This window comes from Nerophis ophidion, linkage group LG06, assembly GCF_033978795.1.
Source record: "Nerophis ophidion isolate RoL-2023_Sa linkage group LG06, RoL_Noph_v1.0, whole genome shotgun sequence".
NCBI classification, from domain to species: domain Eukaryota; kingdom Metazoa; phylum Chordata; class Actinopteri; order Syngnathiformes; family Syngnathidae; genus Nerophis; species Nerophis ophidion.
In genome coordinates, this window is record NC_084616.1 from 35,651,862 (window position 1) to 35,665,089 (window position 13,228).

The window sequence follows — 13,228 nt, forward strand, 5'->3', positions numbered from 1 at the left end:
ATAATTTGGTGCTGTTAAAGTTTAAGTACCAATGATTGTCTCACACACACACACACTAGGTGTGGTGAAATTTGTCCTCTGCATTTGACCAATCCCCTTGTTCACCCCCTGGGAGCTGAGGGAAGCAGTGAGCAGCAGCGGTGCCGCGCCTGGGAAAGATTTTTGGTGATTTAACCTCCAATTCCAACTCTTGAGGCTGAGTGCCAAGCAGGGAGGTAATGGGCCCCATTTTTGTATTCTTTGGTATGACTCAGCTGGGGTTTGAACTCACAACCTACCGATCTCAGGCAGGCCACTGAGCAGGTCACTGTGCTTGACTACGCTATACTTTTCGAAAGTGAAACAGCTGCTGGTGAAACTTCTTAAATCTTAAAATTAGGCATCCCACACGTTAACTATTTTGGAAATAGGATTTAACACAAACTATCCACAAAAACAATTGAATTACTCAGGTATTCAACAATTACTGATTTTATATGTACATATAAAAAAAATGCATTTTTAAGTTGGTAAAATAAAATAAAAAACAATGAAATACACGGTTGACACACCAAAGAGGTATTATTGCCTACACCTGCCTGGCCAAAAAGGTCACCACCTGTTTCGAACTAAAATAGTGAAACCCACCTCTCATCTAGTGGACGGGTTAAATGCAGATACTAATTTGATATAAATTGCATATGTTAGAAATAAAGTTGAATTGTTCTTCTTTATTTATTTGTTAAACAACTATGTGAAAATACACATCCTGTGATCGTGAAAAAGATCAAATAGTTGGCATGCATCAAGCATGAGACAGCATCTCGGTAGCAGATTGCTGAAATCACTCAAATCAGGTAAAGAGATTGAAAAGTGGAAGGATTATAGGGAAACGTTGTGCAGGGAACCCAATATCCCATCAAACTTTGCTCATGAAAAAAGATGAAGGCAAATTTGAACAAGAATGTGACAAAAAATGAACGTAACTTTGTTTTGACGTTGCAGAAGCTTGTGGAAACAATGCCGTAACCAAAACTCTGAATTTCCTCCCAGGGATTAATTAAGTATTTCTGATTAAAATATTACAGTGTGAGACATTTCTTTTGGCCAAGCAGTATTATTTAAATAGAACAATTTCCCCTACAACAATGACATTGTATAAAAATGTGTTCCAAAAAGTGGGTAAATTGTATTAAGTACACTGGGGGAGAAAAAACATTACTATACAAATATTCTCACCACAGTATCACACGTCAAATATTTTGCTTGGTTGATGCAAGGTCGTTCCACACTTAACATGGGTGGAAGAAAAAATAAGTAAAAGTACAGAATATTACATAAATGATATGATACAAATGCAACATCAATGTATATTCACGTTAATTTGTGTCTCTGACAAAACAGGCTGTAGCATTTACATTTATCCTGTTATTGAATAGACAAGATGGGATTTTGACTTCACTTAATTCTGTGTGAAAGGTCCCAGTTCAACAATAACTTGTGTCCACATTAAAATAAATAGCTGGTCCTCAGTGTTTGACCAGAGGAGGTTGGAAGCATTTCTCAATCTTAGGCAAAATGACTTGACATTTCCATAAAAGGGGTTGTTGGCCTGCTGCCTGGAAGACCAAAATATGTGAAGAGACACAAGTAAAGAAGATATGGCAGATGGGATGAAGCGACCCAGGCAGGGCAGAGGTCACACAAAGAAGTGATAATGTTGGTCAGAAATGCTATGACACTCGGATCATCTGAGCCACAGTCTCGTCAGCGGCTGCCTGCGCCGCTTCCTGCTGTTGCTGTGAGAGAGAGAGAAAATTGGTTATTTATATCACAAAGTAAAAATAGAAATGGGTTCATCCAAGTTTTTTGATGGATAAAATATTTAACGCGTCAATACCTGCGCCAGTGCCAAAGCCATTTCTTCTTTTTCCTTGGGTGAAAAGAAACGTCCACCATCTCCTCGCTTACGCTGCATAGCATGACGGTGGCGAGACTCATGGAGGTATTTCTAAAATAGAGAATAAGGGTGATCTGGATTATTCCATGGATTGACAACATCTGGGGAAGCATTGCTGACCATTACGTTATTAATCCCTATACTTTTCTGATTGTTTACAGTCTGGCATTATGAGCCTTACATACCCTCCTTTCTTTGGGGATCTTGCCCTCTGCCTCCAGCTTGGCTCGGGCCTGTCTTCGCTTCAGGATACGATGGTACTGCTTGGCGTTTACATACAGGGGCTCCTCTTCAAGCATCTCAGCTCCTGGTAGGGGTATACGTTGCATTGTGGGAACTCCACCACCTCCCGGAACCATCTGATTTGGAACCCAAACATACACACTGTGCTTAGTTGGGGGGCATCACAATTGTGGAACTGACTAAAAAGTAGTAAGCATTAGTATTTGTCTCCCTTATGTGCTTATATAGATGCGCTGAATACAACTTTTCGTTGTTTGGATCTAAATGTTAATGACTTACAAGTATTCTGGACATTCGACACTTAAACTAATTTAATAATTATGGCAATTGTTTTTAATTCTGTTAAATAATTTAGAAAATGCTGCAGCACTCAGTCTTCGGTCTTAAATGACAACTGTGGTTTGGACAGGTTTTCTATTTAGATGTTAGATCCAGTGATTTGTACTAATCAGGGATATAATTATATTAAATTTTCATATCATCGTTACTATTATCACGGTATTGTCAAATGTGCTCAAAATGTACTTATACACCCACGCTTAAATATTTAATGATTTGTTAAAATTATAAAATACATCATATACTTTCCTCTTCCAGAAAAAAATATTAAATATTTTTTTGGGCTACTTAAGAGCCATATTATTGTTATTTGAGTGTTAAATTTTTTTTATTTTCTTTCGTTTTCATTTCTTGAGAATTTGGAGTGTTTCCGAATGATACAAGCAAAACCTTTTGGTTTTTGTGACGTCACATGGGTTTGCTCCCTATTGTAAAATTTGTATGGATCTCCACGTCTACTTTGTCACTATAGGACAGCACAGTCACATGGGTTTGCTCCCTATTGTAAAATTTGTATGGATCTTCACGTCTACTTTGTCACTATAGGACAGCACAGCCTGTAGGTTCCATGTTTACAATTGAATAGTTTAGCTGCTCAGACAGCAATGTGTTTGTAAAAGATTGGATATCACATTTGTAATGGTTTAAAACAACGGGTTTTGTATTCATGCGAGCATTTAAGGTAGCAAGCGATTGGTGTGCCAGCAGCTTCTCCAAGAAATGAGCAATATGACCTTTTTTCAAAGTGAGGTAATCAATCCCAATTTTACACTCATTGAAATTATCAGGAATTTTACCGGCAATGTTACATCCGTGGGACTTAACATTTACATTTTTGAAAGCTAGTTTATTTCAGTAATTTTTAATTTAAAAAATCCACTCTTTGTTCTCTATTCCTTAGATTCAATACACAAAGTAAAATTTTCACAAATGTATTTCCTAAATTCTTAATAGTTTTAATGATTATAGTTTACAACTATTTCAAACTCCAAAATAGGTATCTCATCAAATTTGGAAAATTATTTTAAGGTTCAATATTGTAAACTAGTAGTTCAAAAACTAAATCCAAAAAAAGCCTCTAGTCTTAATTGAACTCCTGATATTAAATCATCTTTGCATGGTATTCTAAATCATTAATGTAAAACTAAAAATGTAGTTTCCGACAACCCTAATGTATCTCACCTGTCACTTTCTTATGTATTCAAACACATGCAGTTGTTTTAATATTGAAATACTATTGTACTATAAAATTGAAAAAGTGTCAAAGTGTGACAAAACCGCCTAAACAGTTACAATTAAACTAACAGAAATAATACCATGTTTAACACAGTTTGAAGCTATGTGACCACATCCACACCTCAAAAAACTAATAAGTGAGGGGAAAAATGCAATAAGTGTTGGGTACCTCTACACCGGGTCTTACCATGACCATTCCACCTGCATTGACCATGTTGCCGGAGACGGGCAGGGTGACGGTCACAGTGCCTTGGCTGTTTGTTGTGTTGGTGTTGGCACCTCCTGCCTGTACAATCTGGGCACCTGCCAAGCTAGCGGCTGGAATTGTGATCATTCCTGACAAGTACGGATCCTCTTTAAAATGACAATTCAACAGCATTCCTGTTATGAAGGCAAAGGAAAATTAAGAAAAAAGTGTAGTGTACCCTGCTGCAGGACGGTACCGTCTGCGTTGACGGGCTGGTAGACAATGGTCTGTCCATCAGCTGTCTGTGCAACCTGCTGGCCCTGAACACTGATCTGCTGACCCTGTGGGACCAGAGGCAAAGGCAAAATACACGCAGGAATGACTTTTTTGAAAACGACTAAGAATTTAACCGCTGTTGGCCCCCAATTAATACCTGGTTCTGTCCAGCTGTGATGGCTGTCTGGGGTTGCTGGATGATAATCTGCTGGGGCTGACCCTGCTGGCCCTGAAGTTGCAGAGTCTGACCCCCTTGCAACTGGATCTGACCTGGCTGCACCAGCTGGATCTACACAATGACATCCATAAACTGCATTATAATCAAAGCAACTTTTTTTCTCAAATCAAATAATGTGTTAAAAAACATGTCACCTAAAACGACAACCATACCTAATAATCAACATTCGTAATCTACAAAGAGACTCATCCTTCACCTGTTGTAGTCCCTGAGCTCCAGACACAGGAACCTGCATAATGGTTTGACCCTGCCCCCCTGACATGGCCTGCACCATGATGGGTTGTCCGGATGACGTAATAAGCTGCCCACCACTGACCTGCACCATCAGAGGTTGTCCTTGAACCTACAGAGAAGGACAACTGTCACACCAGCACAACACGTTTTATACTTGGACATGCAACCATACTTGCATGTCCAATAATGAACTTCTCTGCACACATGTTTGGTCACATGACTGTGTGCTTGATCATAACACATATTCTGAACAAATGAGTGACAATGATCATTTGGAAATAAATTACTGTGAATAAATGTTTTCCCCTCAAAGCCAAAAGAAAAAAAAAACAATAATGTCAAAGATGGAGGGGAAAATCTCACTTTAAAATGTGAAATTAAAGAACTTCACCTTTCAGGTGTTGACTACACAAACATGTCCTACCAGAGTCTAGACATTATTGCCCCAAACAACATAGAATAATAGCAGAGTCTAAATATGGGTTATATTAGAAACAACATACAAAAGAGGATTTGCAGGTCAGTCAGTCCTTGTATTTTGGACAGATTAAAAAGAAAAAAAAATGACCATAACAAATTCACTTGTTTATAAAAGTGATGTTTCTGAACCCAAAGGTTAGTGTGAACTTCAATCAAAATGATAAATGATTTCACTGAAAGCTCTTAGCTTGAATTGTATCATTATTCCGGATGACACCCAGTGATTAGTCCCAGGCGTCAAGACCGATGACAGTATACTTACAATCTTGGCCTACAGCCAATCAAAAACTTAAAAGTAGATTTCCAGAAAATAAATAATGTTTGTTGACCTGTCAAAATGCATTTTCAGTCAGATAATAGCTAAAGTTACATTGATTGCTGTAACTCTGTGCACCTTTAGCCGGCAATAATTAGTGTAGATCATCCGGAGGTACGATCACATGCACGCTAGCATCTGGTGTCACATATACTGTACATGCTTTTTTACATAACAGAGCGGAAGAAAAGCGAGTCTCTGGTATGAAACACCACCTTTGCCTTTCACATAGGCAGTATTTAATCTATGTTATGGCTAAATAAAATTGCCAGATTGGCTTGGCTCTCACATCCCATGTCGATTATACGGGCTAAAGATGATCTATCACAGGTCAGGTTGAAAGTCAAACCATTGCCATTGTTTTTCCTTACACATAGTCAAGATAATGACATCAAGTTACCACACGTAATACCGGTTCATTCGGCAATGAATGAATTTTGTACTCCAACAAATGTTCACAATGACAGCACAAGCGGAACTATGAAGACTGGCTGTGCTGAGTGAGCGACATGCAGTTCAGACAGCTAAAAGACATGCTGGGGACGAGAGGACGAGCCAAACAGCACAGATATGGTACAAAAAAATGAAACAAATTAGCCTCCCTGCTTGTAGCATGCAAATGCATATCGGCTTACAACATGGTCATGACACCGACACAGGGCGGCAAAGACACCACTACCTGGAGTGTCTGCACCTGCTGGCCTGAGGCCGTCACCACTGGTGCTTCTGTTTGCAGCTGCACAGCTGTCACTGTGCCCTGTGTCTGCAGGTGAGGCAGGATAATGAAATCTTAGAAAACATTGATCTCGGATCCGCTGTACTGTTGTCATGTTTGGGCAGCTTCAAAAAAGAATGGTTAATTGTGAAGCACTGTTACAGGTAGTATATAGGTAGTCACACCCAAGAGATAAGTTAACCTGAGCTCACCTGTTGTTGGATCTGTCCATTGGTTGTTTGTACTACGATCTGCTCTCCTGTAGCTGTGGTGGCAGCGGTGTACTGCTCCATAGCTGCTTATCCAACACTCCGCTCTGGAACATATATTTTGCAAAAATAGATCCATTAGCGCTATGGAGTTTTAACCAAATGGCTCCAGCTATTCTTTGCGACCCCAAATGGGACAAGCGGTACAAAATGATGGATGGATTTGTTTACGGTTAGCTTTGAACTATTGTCTAGTGATGATTGAAATGAATAGATGAGCCCCATTAGCTTATCAAAATATTGTTAAGTGGTTATTAATGCACAGATGTCAATATGTGGCACTATATGATATCCCTTATTTTTAATCTACATGTACTAATTATTACTTTGTCACATTATTGTTTAAAGACAGTTCCTCCACTGGTTCCCAGTTAATTTAAAATGGTTATTGTTTGTTTTTAAATATTTTAATGGATCAGCTCTTTAATACCTGTCTGACTTCTTACAATTCTACACCTCCACAAGTTCTGTAATGTCTGCTGATCAGGTCTTCCTCGTTGTCCCAAAGTCCAAAAGAACATATTCAAATCAAGAGGGGACCGAGTCTTCTCAACTGTAGCTACAAAAATCAAAAATGATTTCCCTCTAAAGATTAAGACGTCCCAAATATAACTCCTTTCACATTGCATTACAACATATTTCTATTCCTTGGCTTTTAAACAAGCATGAAAGTTGCACTCTCTGTCTGTTTCTTTTATGTAGGGATGTGCCAAAAAGTGTCTGATCGCTATTGTATTGCCAATCACAAACAAAGATCTCTTCTGGCTGACACTACATTTATTTAGTATCTAGCAGCTAATTATGTGTTGCTTCCCTATGCTAATAATAATCAACTTCATTACAGAAAATTCCGTTCACATTAGACATTGTCTTTTTTGTAACGTGAACGACTAACTAAAAATGTCTGATTTTACATAAACAATAAAAAAAATAGGGTTTATAAAACACTTCATATTTCTTACTAAATATATTCATTCTATCAATTTTGACAAAAAAATTGCATGTACAATTACATGTATTTTAAATTTAATAGTATCTGATCATACAACACATTAGCTACTTTCTATTCTATTCTCTTATATTCCAAACATTTTTTCGTTAAAATAAAAATAAATACTTAAAAGGCCTGCTTGTCACCCTGACTTATGATTTTCAAAACAAAACATCCATCAATTTGTTCGTTTTTGTCTAATAATATAATGATGAGGGGATATATGTATTAATATTTTTATATATTTACTGTTACAAGTGATCCTCTGAGTACAGCTTTAAAGGAGTAATATTATATATGTTTTAAAACATTTCCTTGTGTTCTACATAACACTTTTTTTTTCTAAATTTAGCATAGATTATGTTTTACAGACCATCTTTAAGCCGCTTTCTGACCGTTTCATCAGGATGCACCGTTTTGTGAGGGGTCTTACTATGTGCCCCCGTTTTGACCGCATCTTTTACCCGCCAGCCATGTTGTAGTTTTTAGTGCTTCCATGTCGGGTCTACTGACGGATTAAGTTCGATCTATACACTAATTTGTATTTGAAATTGCAACAGCGGAAGATACATGTGCATGTAACGAGCCAGTCTTGTTGACTCGCACAAAGCCCTTTACAAAGTTATTTCTACCCCACAAAGTGATATCTGCTGACGTCACAATTTGGGAAAACGTCCCTATTGGGGCAAACTCCAAATGGCTTGTTTGGAGGAATTAGATATAGACAAAATGTATTGATCCACAATGGAAATTGTTCCACACAGTAGCTCACTTATGTCAGTAGCACAGTATGTCCACCATGCCTCCATTGTTTGATTTCAAATTCACAGGACATATGCAGATCCCAAACACAAAAAGAAGTACCAACAGACAAGAAAGGTTGGTTTGGCATAATGTGGCCTCCTTAACTTTAGACCACACTATGAACAAGTATGACACACCTGTAATAAATTATCAGGGTTTTTTTTGTTGTTGTTGTTGTTTTAGTATGTTATTTATTGTGTCACAGGACAATTTGAAAACGGCCCAAACTGGCCCATGGCCACCCTTTTAAAACCTATGCTTTTAAGCTCATTTTCGTCTTCGTAGGTTTAGAGGACACATTTGTGTGAAATAACCAGGGGCAGTGAGACTGTAGTATTATTGTTTAGTGGTAAACTGTCCATATGTGGTGCTATTTTCCATTTTGCACAGAGGCAAATTGTGAACACGTATTTGTTGACTTGCTTTGAGAGCTAGCATGGCTTCAAGATTGTTTCCATAAGTATGTCTGCCATGCCTCCATGGTTTGATTTCAAATGTACAGGACCTATGCAGATCCCAAATGCACAAGATTAGATTAGATAGCACTTTATTTATTCCGTCAGGAAAATCTTAATTTTCAGCATCATCCCATTCAAGATCAGACAAGCATTACAGGGAGACAGAACAGGATGGCTGACGGGTCTGCCGGCTTCCAGCGCCCCTTACAAAAAAGGTGAGATAAAGGTAAACAAGGAAGGGGAGGAAGGGGGTGGGGGGATAGAAGATTAAAATAAAATAAAAAAATCGGTCTATGCCTGGGCCCTGGAGAGGGGGTCCAGACTGAGGCCAAGGGAAAAAAAACAACTCATAGCCATAGTACACATCCCTCTCACATGTGTGTAGGGGGGAAAAACAAACATCAAAAAAAACAAAGGACATGAAAGACATTAAAGTAACAGAGTTGATGCAACCAGCCAATTCTACATAAAGCTATGAATAAAAACTAAAATAAACATATACACTTATATATATATATACATATATATATATAAGCACCAATAGTCAAGAAAGAGTTGGTTCGGCATAATGGGGCCTCTTTAACTTTGGCCCACATTATGAACAAGGAAGACACCGCTGTCATAAATCATCAGGTTTTATTTATATTATTGTTGTTTTAATATGTTATTTATTGTGTCACGGGACACTTTGAAAACAGCCCAAACTGGCCCAGGGTCACAGTTTTAAACCTGTTTAGTTCATTTTCGTCTTCGTATGTTTAGCGGACACATTTTTTATGTAACCCGGGGAAGTGAGTCATTATTTAGCAGAGGTCAACATGTATAGACTTGTACAGTAATCTATTAGACTGAAGTATTATTATTAAATAGTAAACTTTCAATTTGTGGTGTTAATTACTATTTTGCACAAAATGCCAACACACATTTGTTGACTTGCTTTTGAGAGCTATCATGGCTTCAAGATAGTTTCCATAAGTATGTCTGCCAGGCCTGCATGGCTTGATTTCAAATTTACAGGACAAGTGCAGATACCAAATACACAAAAACAATTACCAATAGACAAGAAAGGTTGGTTTGGCAAAATGAGGCCTCCTTAACTTTGGCCCACACTATGAACAAGTAAGACACCCCTGTCATAAATCATCAGCTTTATTATTTACATTTTTTTTGTTTTAATACGTTATTTATTGTGTCACGGGACACTTTGAAAACGGCCCAAACTGGCCCCCGGTCTACACTTTTAGCTCATTTTGTTGTCTTAGTAGGTTTAGCGGACACATTTTTGATATAAACTGGGGCAGTGAGTCATCATTTAGCGTTGGTCAACATGTATAGTCTTGTACCAAAATCTATTAGACTGTAGTATTATTGATTAATGGTAAACTGTCAATATGTGGTATTGTTTTCTATTTTGCACAAAATGTGAACACAGCAGCACGGTGCCAGAAGGGTTTGTGCGTCTGCCTCACAATACGAAGGTCCTGAGTAGTTCTGGGTTCAATCCCGGGCTCAAGATCTTTCTGTGTAGAGTTTGCATGTTCTCCCCGTGACTGCGTGGATTCCCTCCAGGTATTCCGGCTTCCTCCCACTGCCAAATACATGCACCTGGGTATAGGTTGATTGGCAACACTAAATTGGCCTTAGTGTGTGAATGTTGTCTGTCTATCTGTGTTGGCCCGGCGATGAGATGGCGACTTGTCCAGGGTCTACCCTGCCTTTCGCTCGATTGTAGCTGAGATAGGCACCAGCGACCCCAAAGGGAATAAGGGGTAGAAACGGATGGATGTGAACACACATTTGTTGACTTGCTTTGAGAGCTAGCATGGCTTCAAGATAGTTTCCATAAGTATGTCTGCCATGCCTGCATGGTTTGATTTCAAATTTACAGGAAATATGCAAATCCCAAACACACAAATACAAGTACCAATAGATGTTGTAAGCACAATACCGATGCGCAACCGCATTTTGCTAATTTAATGTCAAATCAAATCAAATGTTTATTGGATTCATCACTATACAGTGTACATCCACGACTAAACTACTACCAGAACTTGGTTTACTATTTATAAAATATAATAATGTAGGGTTACCTGGAACTTGAAATAGGCCACCCGGCCTGAATCCACACTTCCCTCGCCAAACTCCTTCGTTTCCCAACCCTCACGCTTGGATAAATAGGCCTCAATGCCATCTACGCAGTGTTGGGAGACTGTTTTGCTGTTAGATCGCATCCAAATTTGCGAAGTGCAAGGGATTGGTGAAATGCTTACAACATAGACAAGAAAGGTTGGTTTGGCAAAATGGGTTCTCTTCAACTTTGGCCCCCACTTTTTTTCTTTCTTTCTTTTTTTCCAAGATGGCGCTGCTGTAGTGGCTGCTGTTGGCAGGAGCTCTGTGCTCTTGTGTCATCCTTTTGTGTTTCCCTTTTGTTTTCATGTGTTCTTATATTTTTTTGCCTTTTGGTACCGGACCCTTTGGGATTGTGTGACAAGGGGTGGCACTTTCGTGACCTCTGCGGTGCTTTTTTGTGGACTTCTGGATCTGCCTCCCGGGAGCCTTTTGGCCATGGAGACCAGCTGCTGGGTCTCTGCCACACCAGAGTTGGTTTGGAGGGACTGGAGGAGGTGCGGATGAGGGGACAGGGCTGCGGAGCTGGCACTGAGCGCCGGGACGGAGAGGCTTCGCGGTGTCTTGGCTGGGTGAGCAGGTGTCGGACACCTCAGTCACCTTGGACATATCCTCGCTCATCCATGCGGACTGGACACTGGTCGAGAGTTGGTTGGCGGCCGAGATTGGAGTCGGCTGCCTTGGTTGCTTTATTGGGTCTGCTCCTGTCTCTGGCCATGCTCCCTCCACCCCAGCGGACGATGGCCTGGAACACCGCATAGGCCGCCACAGTGTATATGTTTATTTTACTTTTTATTCATAGCTGTATGTAGAAGTGGCTGGTTGTATCCACTGCTTTAATGTCCTTTGTCTTCTTTGATGTTTCCCTCTTAAACACATGTGAGAGGGATGTGTACTATGGCTATGAGTTGTTGTTGTTTTTTTCCTTTGGCCTAAGTCTGGACGCCCTCTCCAGGGCCCAGGTTTAGACCGATTTTTTTATTTTATTTTATTTTAATCTTCTATTTTTTTCTCCCATTCCCCCCACTTGTTTACCTGTATCTCACCTTTTTTGTAAGGGGCGCTGGAAGCCGGCAGACCCGTCAGTGATCCTGTTCTGTCTCCCTGTAACGTTTGTCTGATCTTGAATAGTATTGTGCTGAAAATTTTTATTTTCCTGAAGGAATAAATAAAGTACTATCTAATTTAATCTAATGTAATCGAAGAACAAGTGTGACACCCCTGTCATAAATCATCATCTTTTTTTTATTTTTGTCGTTTTAATACGCTATTTATTGTGTCACATGACACTTTGAAAACGGCCCAAACTGGCCCCGGTCTGCACTTTTAAAACCCTTTTAGCTCATTTTGTTGTCTTCGTAGGTTTAGCGGACACATTTTTCATAAAACCTGGGGCAGTGAGTCATTATTTAGCGGAGGTCAACATATATAGTCTTGTACCAAAATTTATTAGACTGTAGTATTATTGTTTAACGGTAAATAGTCAATATGTGGTGTTATTTCCCCTTTTGCACAAATTGTGAACACGTATTCGTAGACTTGCTTTGAAAGCTAGCATGGCTTCAGGGCGCTAAAGCGAAATAAAACGCAAATAGTACAAAATAATAAATGAATGAATCAATTTTTTCCGCAAGTGTATAGTTTAATTTTTAGTGATTAGTAAAACTTGGTTAGAAACCGTTGAAGGTGGTTACGTGTAAGTATTGTGAATCGTCCCTTTGTGTGAGGTTTGACATGCCAGCTAAGCAGCTAGCGAGCTAGATGTTAGCAGGACGAGGCGACCATCATGTTCCCTGCAACAAGCCCGGCCGACGTCGATGTGTCCACCGGCTAAATGCGTGGCGACAACCGGCGGTCGAAAACGTTGCCGTTCGATTTCGTGCACTTAGCGGGGTTAGTAATTTGGTTGGTCCGTGGCAAACCAATCCGTGTTGACAACTACCAATGCCTTCAATCGGGTCTGCCTTACCGTGTAGTCGCTGTCCGGTTCCCCTCTGATTGGCTCCAGTACAGCTCGCTAAAGCCCAATCAACAACAGTGAGCGAACAAAATGGCGCAAATGAGACCACTGCGCTTAGGGAGGAGGTGCTCGCCTGCTCGGCTCAGCGGCTCCGTGACAAATGATGAGCGCGCATGGCGGGCAGTGTTGCAAAGTGCCCGGCAGATGTCGCAATATACATCTATTTCGCCATTTTGTATTATATTTTAAAATGCAACGAATTCAACTAAAGAACTATGGACAAAATACACGAAGGTGTTTCATAGGTTAGGCGGAAAAGTATGCTTAACATACATCTCCACACTGATAGAAACTAAGATTGTTAAAATTATTCACGATATCAATCAATCGATCAATGTTTACTTATACAGCCCTAA

At 39.6% G+C, this 13,228-nt stretch overlaps 1 protein-coding gene across 8 annotated transcripts; it reads right to left on the reverse strand.

Moving 5' to 3' along the window:
- Positions 1-455: 455 nt before the first annotated feature.
- nfyal (nuclear transcription factor Y, alpha, like) lies at positions 456-12,982 on the reverse strand. 8 transcript variants are annotated; one of them, XM_061903580.1, is made up of 10 exons: positions 12,822-12,982; positions 6,416-6,519; positions 6,168-6,251; positions 4,655-4,801; positions 4,378-4,509; positions 4,183-4,285; positions 3,945-4,093; positions 2,125-2,298; positions 1,880-1,990; positions 456-1,778 (listed from the first exon to the last, which is right to left on the reverse strand). In XM_061903580.1, the coding sequence occupies exons 2-10, from the start codon at positions 6,494-6,496 to the stop codon at positions 1,713-1,715; spliced, it is 1,047 nt and encodes a 348-aa protein (XP_061759564.1). In that variant the 5' UTR covers positions 6,497-6,519; positions 12,822-12,982; the 3' UTR covers positions 456-1,712. The 8 variants fall into 8 exon arrangements, with proteins under 8 accessions (XP_061759564.1, XP_061759561.1, XP_061759563.1 ...); XM_061903577.1 differs by having other exon boundaries at positions 3,927-4,093; XM_061903579.1 differs by having other exon boundaries at positions 3,945-4,111.
- Between the last annotated feature and the right edge of the window lie 246 nt (positions 12,983-13,228).